The 16,839-nt window shown below is 48.3% G+C and overlaps 1 protein-coding gene across 1 annotated transcript; it reads right to left on the bottom strand.

The window, feature by feature from the left end:
- Positions 1-7,037: 7,037 nt before the first annotated feature.
- LOC124653312 (zinc-finger homeodomain protein 9-like) lies at positions 7,038-8,793 on the bottom strand. The gene has a single exon (XM_047192380.1). The coding sequence runs from the start codon at positions 8,677-8,679 to the stop codon at positions 7,471-7,473; it is 1,209 nt and encodes a 402-aa protein (XP_047048336.1). The 5' UTR covers positions 8,680-8,793; the 3' UTR covers positions 7,038-7,470.
- Positions 8,794-16,839: the final 8,046 nt, after the last annotated feature.

The raw sequence follows: 16,839 nt of genomic DNA on the forward strand, positions 1-16,839 counted from the left end.
CGACCCCCCCTTTATATAGGTGGAGCCGAGGGATTCGTGCTATACAAGGATTACAGAGTCCGGGACGGTTTCTAACTCATCCCGCCAAATTTACAAATAACACTTCCTATTACAACTCTATCTTTTCCTTAAATACATCTTGGGCTCTCGAGTCTTCTTATTCTTCGGGTAGTGGGCCTTCAATAAACCCCGGGTACTATATTAGGCAGGCCCATTTGGGATGCCTATGTCAGTCACCAACACCTTAGCGAGTGTATCACCCTTGTGTCGCATAATATTGTATAATATCCTATATTATTCACGGAAAGTGGCATTGCTAAGCCACTTATTGTTGTGGATATACTTCATAGGTATACCATCGACATGGTCCGGTTCCGGCAAGCCCGGGTGGCCCACAGATGGTGGTGATAGCATGTGGCCCACCGGGCAGCCCAGTTGTTGTTGATCAAGATGGAAGATGTCCAACCCAGGAACAAGGAGCCGGATCCGAACCGCCCTACGAAGGTAGCCGGATCCGAACCGCCCTACGAAGGTAGCCGGATCCTAACCGCCCTAGGAAGGTAGCCGGATCCGAACCGCCCTACAGAGGTACCCGGATCCTAACCGCCCTAGGAAGGTAGCCGGATCCGAACCGCATTACAGAGGTACCCGGATCCAGTACGACGTAGATGGAAGGCGGATCCTTGACGTACACGGCAAGACATTGTACCGTAGTTAGGCAACCTATAATCCGGCTAGGACTCTCCATGTAAACCCTAGATCCGTGCGCCTATATAAGACGGATCCCGGGAGCCCTGAGGGCAGATCTCGAGCTAGAAGCGAGACAACCACAACTCATTGTAACAACGCGAAAGCGCCCAGATAATTCCAGACAAGCAGCAGTAGGCCCTGTCATCGTGCAGGTGTCCCGAAGCTGGGTAACTCGCGTACCACCGTCCCGTGTGCACTCCGCCCTATGGCCCCTACTTCTTCTCCCCCTCGTGAGGATCCCTCCTCCGAGGTACCGTCGATTAGGCAACGGCGGTTGGCGCCCACCGTGGGGCCAGCGGCGTCCGGAGGCCGGAGCCGGGAGGGTTCCACATCTTCATCGGCGAGAACATCGATTCCGACGAAAACGCACTCGGTAAGTACCGTAGCTACGACCGCCGCCGAGCAGGACGCAGCTGCAAAGATCCGATCCGAGTCGCTGGAGCTTCCCATGGAAGAATCCGCCTTAGATTTGGAAAATCCTGGTTTTGGTAGCCGGATCCGCACCTAGATTTTAGGTAGCTGGATCCGCACCTATATTTTTGTAGCCGGATCCATACCTATTTTTGGTAGTCGGATCCGCACCTATATTTTTGTAGCCGGATCCATACCAAAATTTTGGTAGGTGGATCCGCACCTTAATTGTTGAAAGTTGGATCCACACCTAAATTTTGGTAGGTGGATCCGCACCTAATTGTTGGTAGCCGGATCCGCACCTATATTTTGGTGATCGGATCCGCACCTACAGGACCACCGCGATAATCAATCTAGCACCGTCTCGACGGAACGCCGAAGAAAAACCACCACGACGTTGATTCCGCCATGGCATGGTGTTGGTTTGTTTCCGACTACGTCGTTGCTGGCTTTGCCGCCGCGGATTGTTTTGATTCCGACTGAGCTGGCTTTGCCACCACGTTTTGTTTCCGACCCCGTGTTGACCGGCTCTGCCGCCGCGGATCGTTTAGAATCAGTTGCATGACACACATGGACAGAGGCGGAACGCGTATCCACAGGGATGAAGGCGGAAACGAGCGGGCTTGGTCACCTTTTGCCGGAGCACACGTCACATGAATAAAAAGAAAACTACAGCGTTTCTGCCTAGCGGAGATACTATACATGTTATTTGCATCTTCACGTGAAGTGGCCATTGATTGAATGATGCTTATGCATGCAATCTGCACGCTGGCCGCAATCCATACAAGCAAACAGATCACATTCGATCGATTCCGGCTCCTTCCTCCGCCAGCAGCCCACAGTTGACCTGTGTATGTTTTTTTTTTAGGAGAGAAAAGGATTGAAGCGGAAAAAATCGAGGCTTCACGTGTGGATCACTGCGTGCATGAATTTCTCGGCCAGGATGACATACTTTCCGACCGATCGAAGATTCAGCGTATGAGAATTCTGCTCCGGATCATTACAACTACACCGATCTTTCTGGCATTACTTCGCGATGAGCTGTCACAGCCAGATTCCAGCACTGTTATGTCCGCACATTTGCTGTGACCGGTTTCATTCCACCTTGGCTTGCGACGTCAGCTACATTTAAACAGCTAAGTTCATATTTATATTTCATATTTTAATATTTTATGATCATGAGATTAAGATTGGTTCACTCACATCCTGAGTCTTTTACCGTTTTCACTGTTGGTCATATCTTTCCCACGATTTGCCTCGCGCTCGTGAAAAACTTTGTACTGTTTTTGCCGCTTAAGGCTCCAGTACGCTGCAAAAATTTCCGCCTTCGGGCGTTAGCTTGAGTTTTCTGGCCTACACGTTTTCTGTTGTTTATATGTGGATTCCTTAGTAGTGACATTTCGGTACTTAAAGCCGGCCTCTGTTTCGAGGTTCTTGATTGTTTCGCTATTAAGCGCTATCGCCTCAGCGAGATGTTACTGTGTTTAAAGTCCGCCGTCTCGCGAAAAGTCAAGCATATAAACCAGAAGAACGGATAAACCAGCACTTGCTTAAAACATATAAATTACATTAACTGTTCAAGATAGTCGAGTTTTGCCTTGACAGTTTTATGTTGTTCAGCTGCTGCATAGTTTCAGCTTTAAAACATTTGTTCAAAGGCCGTTTTTATTCCGCCTTACATTTGTTCGTTGAACATGATCAAAGAAACAATTTAATACAAATATGTTTTTATGTTTATGTATCAAGTACATGACACTTGGACGTACAACAGTAGCACGCAAAGCCCCAGGGGAAGCTAGCCGGATCCAATGAGAGAAGGTTAGGTGGATCCATGGCGTGCACAGCTGGAAAAGCAACTTGAGTCTTGATTCCGCTATGTTTAGCCGGAACCAACCCTCGGGGGCTGCGATTTGATCTTAGGTGAAAAGTGTGTTTCCTTTTGGGTATCGATGCTTGGAAATTTCCGCCTAGATGCTTGGGATTTACGCTATTCCTAAGTCACATATAAAGATGAAGCTACTCTAAGAGCTCCAAGCCGGATTTTCAAGTAAATTCACCTTGGCGCTCGGGGGCTACATCGATGAAGTTCTCTTTGGAACAACAAGCCGAAAAATTTCCACCTTGATGCTTGGGGGCTAAGTTTCTGAGCATCGAGTCTCCCTGGAGCAAGCCGACTCAACGCTCGGGGGCTACATGCATATGGATATGTCAAGAAAATTTTCAAAGATGGCGAAAATCTGGCTAAACTAGTCGGATCCGCACCTAATTTTTGGTAGCCGGATCCGCACCTAATTTTTGGTAGCCGGATCCGCACCTCAATTTTTGGTAGGCGGATCCGCACCTAATTTTGGTAGCCGGATCCGCACCTCAATTTTTGGTAGCCGGATCCGCACCTAAATTTTTGGGTAGTCGGATCCACCCCTATATTTTGGCTAGTCAGATCCGAACCTACATTTGGCTAGTCGGATCCATACCGAAGATTACGTTGGATGGTGTCTCCGAAGAATCTGACCATTGGATCATGAAGTTTCCGACCAATACTTGGTTGGAGATATGAAGTTTGGAGTCCTTCAAGATTCTCTATTATTTGTTCCGACCAAAGGATGAAGATACATGCGCAAGCTGAGCTGGATGGAAGAACGGTGAATCTTGGAGAACTCCGGGAGCTACTGTTGTGGATATACTTCATAGGTATACCATCGACATGGTCCGGTTCAGGCAAGCCCGGGTGGCCCACGAGATGGTGGTGATAGCATGTGGCCCACCGGGCAGCCCGATTGTTGTTGATCAAGATGGAAGATGTCCAACCAGGAACAAGGAGCCGGATCCGAACCGCCCTACGAAGGTAGCCGGATCCGAACCGCCCTACGAAGGTAGCCGGATCCTAACCGCCCTAGGAAGGTAGCCGGATCCAAACCGCCCTACAGAGGTACCCGGATCCTAACCGCCCTAGGAAGGTAGCCGGATCCGAACCGCATTACAGAGGTACCCGGATCCAGTACGACGTAGATGGAAGGCGGATCCTTGACGTACACGGCAAGACATTGTACCGTAGTTAGGCAACCTATAATCCGGCTAGGACTCTCCATGTAAACCCTAGATCCGTGCGCCTATATAAGCCGGATCCCGGAGCCCCGAGGGCGGATCTCGAGCTAGAAGCGAGACAACCACAACTCATTGTAACAACGCGAAAGCGCCCGGATAATTCCGGACAAGCAGCGGTAGGCCCTGTCATCGTGCAGGTGTTCCGAAGCTGGGTAACTCGCGTACCACCGTCCCGTGTGCACTCCGCCCTATGGCCCCTACTTCTTCTCCCCCTCGTGAGGATCCCTCCTCCGAGGTACCGTCGATTAGGCAACGACACTTATCGTCCCAGATCTAATCTCTGATCCATCCCTAATATAGAAAGACCCATATGAGAAGAAGAACTTCTTCGCCGCCATAATGCCAACCCAAAAATGGAAGTCCCTAGGTTTTCAATAAACATGAGACAATGTTTTTGAGCCCACGTCTTTCTTCTAAAGGGGGTTTGCATATCTCATTCTTCGTAAGCAGTTTGAATAACCATTTACTAAAGAGAGCCTTGTTTTTTTATCTCAAGGTCTTGAACTCCAAGACCTCCCTGATCGTTGGGTCGTCAGACCATACTCCATTTAGCCAATCCTTTTCTCACTATCATCTTGCAAGAAGAATCTTGATCAGAAATAATCCAATCTTTTCAAGACTCCTTTTGACAGTTGAAAAATGATATCATATACAGTACCATGTTGCTTTGTACTGAATTAATAAGAACCAATATTCCACCCATGAATAAATTTGCCATTACAGCTACTTAATCTAATTTGCTGTCGTTTCTCCACCATTTTCCATTCACATATGTAATTCTCCGATAATGAATCAAAATTCCCAATTACCTAATAGAAAACTAGCCTTGGCCGTAGCCGAATAATTCAGCATACATACAGGTGGGCACCTTCTTAAGCCACGCAAAAACAACTGACTTTTATGGAAATATGTCTTCATGTCCAATAATTGCTCGAAAGCTAAAACAATTAACTTAACCTCTCTTTGAAAATGTTGTATAGGCATGAATTTTGGCCTTCCTTTTGCTGTATTCAGATTATGGTGCAATTGGTACTCCGTCCAGGATAGCAGTTTACCTTTTCAGCTACTTAATCTAATCTCCTCCACCATTTTCATTTGGCATTTGTATATCTCCAATAATAAATTGGAATTTTCAATTACCTAATAGGAAACTAGTCTTGTCCTCAGTCGGGTAATTGAGAATACAGATGGGCATCTGCTTGAGCCTCGCGAAACCAACTCACGCTTATGGAAATTCATCTTCAGGTGAAAGCATTAACTTAACCTCCCTTTCTATGAAAATGTTGTATATGCACGAGGTTAGACCTCTTGAAAAAAAATTCTATGTGTCTATGATAACTATGGCATGTGCTCAATCTCTATAGGAATTTCCTACCTTTTTCGTATGGTGCAACCAAGCGACTTGTACGACTAATTCCTCCATTTTTGATTCGTGCGGGATTTCACATGTCATGACATACTATTCATATGTTTTTCCTAGTTATGTAGTGTATTCAGATCATGGTGCAATTGTGAAGTGTGGCAGGAGAAATTTGATAACCCTGCATTCCATACACGCCAGAGCAATAAACTTGTACTCACTGAATTTGCAGCGACATTGTAATTGCTCTGGCGGCAGACATTCATGCACGCTCTATCGGGTCAGGAGCAACGCAATGGACCTATGTATGGTTTTTTCATTTGTTTGTGGCAGAAGGAACCAAAAAGAAGAAGAGTGGCACGCACGGGCGGGCGGGGCGGCACCCCCACCACCTGCAGAAGTTGCATAATTGATCGGGATTGAGAGCAAATCATGCGCTGGGGTTAGGGAGCAGCTGGCGGCGAGGCGATCACATCGATTGCTTGCGTCCTTCGGGAATTGGGCAGAGAAGGAAGGGGTCGAGATGAGCACTCGAGCGTGGACATGTGAGAGGAGGAAGAAGAAGGAAAAGGGTTGGTCTTTTGTGTGAAGCTGCGGTGTCAGGGCGCCATGCCGAGGCTAATGCCATCACGAGCGTAGCTGCATGATTTGGCTTGTCAGCCAGCCCTGCTCCTGCCCGAGCGGCCTTTTCAGTGTCAATGCCGCCATCAGCTTTTCGACCAGAGTGAGCGCGGCCAGCACGACAAAAAGCATCACCTTCCTCCCTCCTCATATTCCATCCCGTCACGAGCAACAGTAGAACGGTACTTCTGCCATTACTGGAGCTTCTGTTTAACACATCGTCCTTAAGGACAAAGTGGCTCCTCTTCCTGCCTAATTGCCTCGTGGTTGCCTACCTGACCTGGCCCCAACCCACATCTCGTCACCCCCCCAACCGCACGCACGAACGGTCGATCTGATGGCTACCTGCGTGCGCTTTTTGGCCGTGTTGTAGCGTCGAGTTCTTGGCCGGCCGGCCGGCCGGCCTGGAGACGCAAAAGTTCTCCATGGTGGGGATGCCCAAATCGGACGGGTTTTGCCTGGGAGAAGCTAGCAGAGGGACTATGGCGGAGAGGGACCATACGAGAACTAGACGAGAATGTGTGATGGAGAAAGGGGGGGACGACTATTCTCATTCCATTGCAAGAGACAGCGTAGTTAGTGATGGCAAGCATGCGGAGAAGATACTAACTATAGAGATAGATGGATAGTGCTGCAATGCAACAAGAAAGATGCTTTTGTTTAGGCGTACGTTAATCGCATAGGGATTGCATGCGAAGCATTATAAAATTGGCGCTGCTAATGATGGGATTAATAACCTAGCAAAAAGGCCCATTGTTCTAGCCGGCGCAAGTACGAGCAAGCCCATTAATTAATCGAACGATTGTACCTCTGCTAAGCAGAGATGCTACCTCCATCTCCATTCATTCTGTGTACATTCCACCATCACAGCATTCAGAGTTTACAGGGAAGGAGATGAACTCTTCTATTACAGCAGAAGCTCGACTTACACTTACAGGGACACGAACAGGAACGAACTCAACTTACAGGGACAGCAACGAACCAAGAAAGGTGCCGCTTTTGAGATCGGATAACCTAATTAACTCCTAATTTACCACCTTCATCCGATCCCAAGAGCATCCTTCTTCCTCGGGGTTAATTTCTTACTTACTACTAGCTCGATCGGAACCCTAAATTAACGAAATGGAATGGAATGATCGCTGAAAGCTACTTATTTTTTTTCTTCTTCTTCTTTCTCTCCGCCGCCCCGCCGCTTATTGTTTTCTCCCTTGATGACGACTAGTTTAGGCGGACTGCGGCGACGAGGTTCCGTTCACTTGGTGGACGGCGGTGTAGGTGGGGGCGGGGGTGACGGCGGAGGTGGCGGTGCCGTTCATGTTGAACCCGGTGGCGGTGGGGGCGGGGGAGCTGTGGGTGACGGACGGTGCGAATGGCGCTGGCGGCGGCGGCGCCTGCGCACCTTGGGCGGGCGCGATGTGGTGGAATGGCCCGGCCGCGGCGGGGGCGGTGGGCGTGGTGGCGGCGGAGGACGCGGCCGTGGCGGAGGCGCTGCGGCGGGCGCTGTGGCCGCCCAGGTAGTTGTGCTTGTTGTTGTGCATCCACACCTTGAACACGCCCTTGCTCACCCCGATGTCGCGGCACCACTCGTCCACGATGGCCTCGTCGCGCTTCTGCAGCCGCCACCCGAGCCGCTCCGACAGCTCCTGCATCCGCTGCTTCTGCTGCGCGGTGAACTTGGTGCGGAACCGCTTCCGAGCCGCCGCTGCCGTCGCGCCCCCCACGTGGGCCGGCGGGGCGGTCGCCGGCGAGGCCTGGACGGGGAGCCTCTGGCCCTGCGCCTGCACGTGCGCCCCCGGCGGCGGCGCGCTGGAGTTCAGAGACAGCAGCATGTGCGGCGGCTGCTGCTGATGCGACGGCGGCGGGGAGAAGTAGGCCGGAGGCTGCTGCGACACCGGCGCCGGCACGCGCGCCGGCTGAGCCTGCAGCAGCTGCGGCGGGGAGACGGACCGCTCGTCGTCGTACCCAGACCCCGAGCCGTCGGAGTCGGACTCCGAGTCGTCGTCGTCGTCGCCGTCGGCCGCTGGGAGCCGGACCTCGGGCGTCTCCTCCGCGCGCCGCGGCGGGCCGTGCTGCGCAACGCCCCCCGCCACGGCCGGCGCCGGCAGCAGCGCCACCTGCTGCTGCGCCGGCGCGGGCGCCTGCTCCTCCTCCTCCACCATCACGCGGCGGTGGAAGTTGCGGTGGCAGCCGCAGGCGACGCAGGTGAAGGAGGCCGGGTCGGCGGGGTTGAGCTGCGGCGCCGGCAAGAACTCCCCGCAGCCGTCCACGGCGTGCGCGCCCATGCACGCCGCGTGGTTCCGGAGGCACTCCCGGTAGCTGGGCACCACCACCACGGCGCCCACTCCGACCGCCGCTGCCGCCTGCCGCGCCCTCTTCACAGACCCGTTTCCGGGGAACATGGCCGGGGCGTGCTTGACGTCCATGGCCTCCATGCCGCCCGCCTGAGAGGTCCCTGTCTAGCTTGACAAAGATTACCACTAGTGCCTAAGCCTGGGCTTAAGGCACGACACACTCACACAGGACGGGGAAGGGTCAAGGGAGGAAAACTACAGGTAAGGATGTGAAGCGAAGGCGAGGAGATAAGAGCTTAAAAAGGCCGTCGCCGGAGAGACGCTGACGCTCGGAGACAAGCGAAATAACTCATTAGCCCATGTAATTAGTGAGTACATAGACCAGAAATTTTCTGCGAGATCTTGGAGATAGATAGAGATCAATGACGGACGACGCACTGTATTGAATCAGTTGCAGCTGTATCCTGTATCCTGCGTCACGGAGTAGAGGAGTAAGCACGGACCGCTGATCAAGAATCAAACACACACGCGCGCCCCGGATGGGCGGCCGTTTTTGTTTGACCTCCCACATCTTCGACCTGTCATTTACATCATCAGATAGTAGATCACGCGACACGTGTAAACCACTGCTTTACATTTGTCCACCCTGTATTTTTGGCAATCATTTACCATGGAGTAAATCGATCTTGATTGATTTCTTAGAGCAATTCCAATAGTGTAGCCAGCTGCTAGCTATAAGCCAAGTGACATGTCATCTATAGCCAATTCAGAGCCAACACATACAATAGTGAGCTATAAAAATGTAGTACTTTATCAATGTATGACCCACCTTTCACTCTCACAAAGTGCCTAGGAGCACGTGCTTAGAGTTCGGCTTCTCGCATAAGATGCTCACTCTTCTTCTCTCTCCTCCTCTCTCTCCTCCAACTAAGCAGTAATATACTATTTTAATCCTTATAGCCAGCTGACTAGGTCTTATTGTACTTACTCTTAGTTTGAGCTGTCCAATATGAGTCATTAATTGGGTAAAACTAGTTAACCTATACTGCTAAATTTACCCACTGTCACCAACCATACAACAAACTTCGAAACCAAAATGCAGTTTTCTCTTCCACAATGTAAGTTTTCATATGTGTGTGTGTGCTCAGAAAAGCAAATATGTAAACCAATCTTATCAAAAGTTACCAATCAATATAAGAGCATCTCGAGCCGCGTCTTCAAAAGAGATTTTGGACGCGCTGAACAAAAAAACGTTTCCGGCCGCGTCTCCCATAGCCTTTTTTTATCCGGCGCGTCCAATACGGTGTCCGGCGCCAACGAAAAGCGAGGCGAAGAGACGGGGCTCGACGCGTCCCCTCTCCCGCCACATCGCATCTCTCCAAAATTCGTCCCCAAAAGGGTGGTCACATCGGAATCTAGACAGTGACGCACGAGGTCAAAGCGAGGATCTGATGGTGATCTGATGGCTGACGGATTCACGGCGACCTGGGAGACCACAGCGGAGGCTTGTCCTTCCGCACATATGCCCCGTGTTGACGCCGGTGGCGGCTTCTCCCGGATCTGGTTCGCGGTTTGGAGTGCTAGATGACGGATATAAGAAGATGGCGAGGTCTCGTTGGCGGAGGAGGTGGCCTGGCGTGGACTGGATGATGTTCCTCGCGTGCTACCTCTTGGCCAGGCTGAAGCTCGCACCAATGGTGAGCTGCTTGAGGAGTTCTGGTCCAAGATTGGGTATCCCACGGCGAAGTCGAGGGTCTGGGAACGCAAGATGGCGGTGGAGGGATCGGCTGAAGATGTGAGGCCTAGATCCTTGTCGTCGGGTCGCTCGGAGAGGCTATCAGTTCGTGAGCGACCGACGTCGGCCTCGCCGCCTGGTCTCCGGTTGTCCAAGCCGCCGATACGTCTCAAAGGTTGGAAGGGGCCACTCCCTTCGAGACGGGTTACGCCGCCAGCAGTCTTCGCGGACTTCGTCGACGCGGCGTTGAGGAGATCAGCCGGTGTAGTGGAGGTGGTTGGCGTCGAGGAGCCGAGGCAGCCGACCGAGAGGTCCGCGGAGTCGCCGCTGGAGAAGACGATCGTGGACCCCTGGCGTCCGTGATTCGAAATCGTTGGCTCGCAAGCAGTGGGCCGGGTTCGGACGCGCCGTCCTGGGCCTCCAGCTTGCGTCTCGACCCAACCCCCAGCGTGCTCGTATGCACGAGGCTGATCGCGATCGAGCACTATGTACCGAGTCTCTCAGTAACGCAGATCATCCTCGTCACGCCGCCGCCCTTCCTCATCAAGCCGTCGCACACGCCGCTCCTTCGCCGCCCTCGTCTGCAACATCTTCTCGCCCCCAGCCTCGCCGCACGTTCCTGCAGGCCCTTATCGGGACCAACTCGGGGGAGGAGATGGTCGGGCCTTCGCGCCCGACTGCGCCGCCTAAGGCTCCGTTGACAGCGCCTCCTCCTACGTCGGCCGCGTCGGGGCGGGTCCTTGATACGTCTCCGACGTATCGATAATTTCTTATGTTCCATGCCACATTATTGATGATATCTACATGTTTTACGCATACTTTATGTCATATTTATGCGTTTTCCGGAACTAACCTATTGACGAGATGCCGAAGGGCCAGTTCATGTTTTATGCTGTTTTTGGTTCCAGAAATCCTAGTAAGGAAATATTCTCGGAATCGGACGAAATCAACGCCCAGCATCCTATTTTTCCACGAAGCTTCCGAACACCGAGAGTCGCCGGAGGGGGGCCATCGGGCCCCCGGATGACGAGGGCGGCGCGGCCTAGGGCGCGCCCCCTAGTGTGTCACCGCCTCGTCGCCTCCCCGACTCCGCCTCTTCGCCTATATAAAGGTCCCTGACCTAAAAACCACGACACGTTCGACGAAACCAGAGAAAACCTTCCAAAGCCGCCGCCATCGCGAAGCCAAGATCTGGGGGGCAGGAGTCTCTGTTTCGGCACGCCGCCGGGACGGGGAAGTGCCCCCGGAAGGCTTCTCCATCAACACCACCGCCATCTTCATCAACGCTGCTGTCTCCCATGAGGAGGGAGTAGTTCTCTATCGAGGCTCGGGGCTGTACCGGTAGCTATGTGGTTAATCTCTCTCTTATGTGCTTCAATACAATAATCTCATGAGCTGCCTTACATGATTGAGATTCATATGATGATGCTTGTAATCTAGATGTCATTATGCTAGTCAAGTGGGTTTTACTTATGTGATCTCCGGAGACTCCTTGTCCCACGTGTGTAAAGGTGACAATGTGTGCACCGTGTGGGTCTCTTAGGCTATATTTCACTGAATACTTATTCACCGTTATGAATGGCATAGTGAAGTGCTTATTTATATCCCTTTATGATTGCAATGTGTTTTGTATCACAATTTATCTGTGTGCTACTCTAGTGATGTTATTAAAGTAGTTTATTCCTCCCGCACGGTGTAATGGTGACAGTGTGTGCATCGTGTAGTACTTGGCGTAGGCTATGATTGTGATCTCTTGTAGATTATGAAGTTAACTATTGCTATGATAGTATTGATGTGATCTATTCCTCATTCCGTAGTGTGAAGGTGACAGTGTGCATGCTATGTTAGTACTTGGTTTGGTTATGTTGATCTTTCATGCACTCTAAGGTTATTTAAATATGAACATTGAATATTGTGGAGCTTGTTAACTCCGGCATTGAGGGTTCGTGTAATCCTACACAGTTAGTGGTGTTCATTATCCAACAAGAGGGTGTAGAGTGGTTCTATTATGTGATCATTGTTGAGAGTGTCCACTAGTGAAAGCAGGATCCCTGGGCCTTGCTTCCAAGCATCGAATCTCCGTTTGTTTACTGTTTTGTTGCATGTTTACTCACTGCCATATTTTATTCAGATTGCTATTACCACTCATACTCATCCATATTACTTGCATCTCACTATCTCTTCGTCAAACTAGTGCACCTATTAGGTGTGTTGGGGACACAAGAGACTTCTTGCTTTGTGGTTGCAGGGTTGCATGAGAGGGATATCTTTGACCTCTTCCTCCCTGAGTTCGATAAATCTTGGGTGATCCACTTAAGGGAAACTTGCTCGCTGTTCTACAAACCTCTGCTCTTGGAGGCCCAACACTCGTCTACAATAATAGAAGCTCCCGTAGACATCAAGCTATTTTCACGGCGCCGTTGCCAGGGAGGAAAGGTAAAAGGAACTCATACTCCGGTTCCGGTGTAAAGTACTTTTCTCGTTGCCGTTGTGTGTGTGCTCGAAGCTATTTCCTTTAGATCCTGCAATTGCATCTTTTTGTTTCTTGTTTACACTAGTTAGGCATAATGGACAACAATGAGATTCTTATTCTATTTCCGGATTTAAGACATGGATGGTTTGATGCGAAAATTAAAAAACCTATGGAACATATTAGTATGAACGCTTTGAACACCATTGTTGCTAATGATATGGAAAATTCTAAGCTTGGGGAAGCTGGCTTTGATGAGCATGATATTTTTAGTCCCCCAAGCATTGAGGAGAAAATTTACTTTGACGATACTTTGCCTCCTATTTATGATGATTATAATGATATTGGTCTTTTAGTACCGCCTGTTATGGAGGATAAATTTGATTATGATTACAATATGCCTCCTATATTTGATGATAAGAATAATAATGATAGCTACTTTGTTGAATTTTCTCCCACTACAACTAATAAAATTGATTATGCCTATGTGGAGAGTAATAATTTTATGCATGAGACTCATGATAAGAATGCTTTATGTGATAGTTATATTGTTGAGTTTGCTCATGTTGCTACTGAAAGTTATTATGAGAGAGGAAAATATGGTTGTAGAAATTTTCATGTTACTAAAACACCTCTCTATGTGCTAAATTTTTTGAAGCTACACTTGTTCTATCTTCCTATGCTTGTTACTTTTTTCTTCATGAACTTGTTTATTTACAAAACTCCTATGCATAGGAAGCGTGTTAGACTTAAATTTATTTGAATTTGCCTCTTGATGCTCTCTTTTGCTTCAACTACTATTTCTTGCGAGTGCATCATTAAAACTGTTGAGCCCATCTTAATGGCTATAAAGAAAGAACTTCTTGGGAGATAACCCATGTGTTTATTTTGTTACAGCAATTTTATTTTGTATTTGAGTCTTGGAAGTTGTTACTACTGTAGCAACCTCTCCTTATCTTAGTTTGTTGCATTGTTGTGCCAAGTAAAGTCTTTGATAGTAAGGTTCATGCTAGATTTGGATTACTGCGCAGAAACAGATTTCTTGCTGTCACGAATCTGGGCCTAATTCTCTGTAGGTAACTCAGAAAATTATGCCAATTTACGTGAGTGATCCTCAGATATGTACGCAACTTTCATTAAATTTGGGAATTTTCATTTGAGCAAGTCTGGTGCCATTTTAAAATTCGTCTTTACGGACTGTTCTGTTTTGACAGATTCTGTCTTTTATTTCGCATTGCCTCTTTTGCTATGTTGGATGGATTTCTTTGTTTCATTAATGTCCAGTAGCTTTGTGCAATGTCCAGAAGTGTTAAGAATGATTGTGTCACCTCTGAACATGTGATTTTTTAATTATGCACTAACCCTCTAATGAGTTTGTTTCGAGTTCGGTGTGGAGGAAGTTTTCAAGGGTCAAGTGAGGAGGATGATATACTATGATCAAGAAGAGTGAAGAGTCTAAGCTTGGGGATGCCCCGGTGGTTCACCCCTGCATATTTCAAGAAGACTCAAGCATCTAAGATTGGGGATGCCCAAGGCATCCCCTTCTTCATCGACAAATTATCAGGTTCCTTCTCTTGAAACTATATTTTTATGCGGTCACATCTTATGTACTTTACTTCGAGCGTCTGTGTGCTTTTGTTTGTGTTTTTGTTTGAATAAATGCTTGTGTGGGAGAGAGACACGCTCCGCTGGTTCATATGAACACTCGTGTTCTTAGCTTCTAATGTTCATGGCGAAGGTTGAAACTGCTTCGTTAATTGTTATATGGTTGGAAACGGAAAATGCTACATGTAGTAATTGGTAAAATGTCTTGAATAATTTGATACTTGGCAAATTGTTGTGCTCATGTTTAAGCTCTTGCATCATATACTTTGCACCTATTAATGAAGAAATACATAGAGCTTGCTAAAATTTGGTTTGCATATTTGGTCTATCTAAAGTCTAGATAATTTCTAGTATTGAGTTTTGAACAACAAGGAAGACGGTGTAGAGTCTTATAATGTTTACAATATGTCTTTTATGTGAGTTTTGTCTGCACCGGTTCATCCTTGTGTTTGTTTCAAATAACCTTGCTAGCCTAAACCTTGTATCGAGAGGGAATACTTCTCATGCATCCAAAATCCTTGAGCCAACCACTATGCCATTTGTGTCCACCATACCTACCTACTACATGGTATTTCTCCGCCATTCCAAAGTAAATCGCTTGAGTGCTACCTTTAAAATTTCCATCATTCGCCTTTGCAATATATAGCTCATGGGACAAATAGCTTAAAAACTATTGTGGTATTGAATATGTACTTATGCACTTTATCTCTTATTAAGTTGCTTGTTGTGCGATAACCATGTTTATGGGGACGCCATCAACACTTTGTTGAATATCATGTGAGTTGCTATGCATGTTCGTCTTGTCTGAAGTAAGGGTGATTTTCATGATCAAATGGTTTGAGTATGCATACTGTTAGAGAAGAACATTGGGCCGCTAACTAAAGCCATGATTCATGGTGGAAGTTTCGAGTGTGGACAACTAATCCTCAATCTCTTATGAGAATTTTAACTGTTGTTGTATGCTTATGCATTAAAGAGGAGTCCATTATCTGTTGTCTATGTTGTCCCGGTAGGGATGTCTAAGTTGAGAATAATCAAAAGCGAGAAATCCAATGCGAGCTTTCTCCTTAGACCTTTGTACGAGCGGCATAGAGGTACCCCTTTGTGACACTTGGTTGAAACATATGCTATGCAATGATAATCCGTGTTAATCCAAGCTAATTAGGACAAGGTGCGGGCACTATTAGTATACTATGCATGAGGCTTGCAACTTGTAGGATATAATTTACATGATGCATGTGCTTTATTACTAACGTTGACAAAATTGTTTCTTGTTTTCAAAACCAAAGCTCTAGCACAAATATAGCAATCGATGCTTCCCTCGTCGAAGGGCCATTCTTCTACTTTTATGTTGAGTCAGTTCACCTATTTCTCTCCATCTCAAGAAGCAAACACTTGTGTGAACTGTGCATTGATTCTTACATACTTGCATATTGCATTTGTTATATTACTCTATGTTGACAATTATCCATGAGATATACGTGTTACAAGTTGAAAGCAACCGCTGAAACTTAATCTTCCTTTATGTTGCTTCAATACCTTTACTATGAATTTATTGCTTTATGAGTTAACTCTTATGCAAGACTTATTGATGCTTGTCTTGAAAGTACTATTCATGAAAAGTCTTTGCTTTATGATTCAGTTGTTTACTCATGTCGTTACCATTGTTTTGATCGCTGCATTCATTACATATGCTTACAATAGTATGATCAAGTTTATGATGGCATGTCACTCCAGAAATTATCATTGTTATCGTTTACCTGCTCGGGACGAGCATGAACTAAGCTTGGGGATGCTGATACGTCTCCGACGTATCGATAATTTCTTATGTTCCATGCCACATTATTGATGATATCTACATGTTTTATGCATACTTTATGTCATATTTATGCGTTTTCCGGAACTAACCTATTGACGAGATGCCGAAGGGCCAGTTTCTGTTTTCTGCTGTTTTTGGTTCCAGAAATCCTAGTAAGGAAATATTCTCGGAATCGGACGAAATCAATGCCCAGCATCCTATTTTTCCACGAAGCTTCCGGAACACCCGAGAGTCGCCGGAGGGGGCCACTCGGGCCCCCGGATGACAGGGCGGCGCGGCCTAGGGGCGCGCCCCCGAGTGTGTCACCGCCTCGTCGCCTCCCCGACTCCGCCTCTTCGCCTATATAAAGGTCCACGACCTAAAAACCACGACACGTTCGACGAAACCAGAGAAAACCTTCCAGAGCCGCCGCCATCGCGAAGCCAAGATCCGGGGGACAGGAGTCTCCTGTTTCGGCACGCCGCCGGGACGGGGAAGTGCCCCGGAAGGCTTCTCCATCAACACCACCGCCATCTTCATCAACGCTACTTGTCTCCCATGAGGAGGGAGTAGTTCTCCATCGAGGCTCGGGGCTGTACCGGTAGCTATGTGGTTAATCTCTCTCTTATGTGCTTCAATACAATAATCTCATGAGCTGCCTTACATGATTGAGATTCATATGATGATGCTTGT

This window comes from Lolium rigidum, chromosome 5 (assembly GCF_022539505.1).
Source record: "Lolium rigidum isolate FL_2022 chromosome 5, APGP_CSIRO_Lrig_0.1, whole genome shotgun sequence".
NCBI lineage: Eukaryota > Viridiplantae > Streptophyta > Magnoliopsida > Poales > Poaceae > Lolium > Lolium rigidum.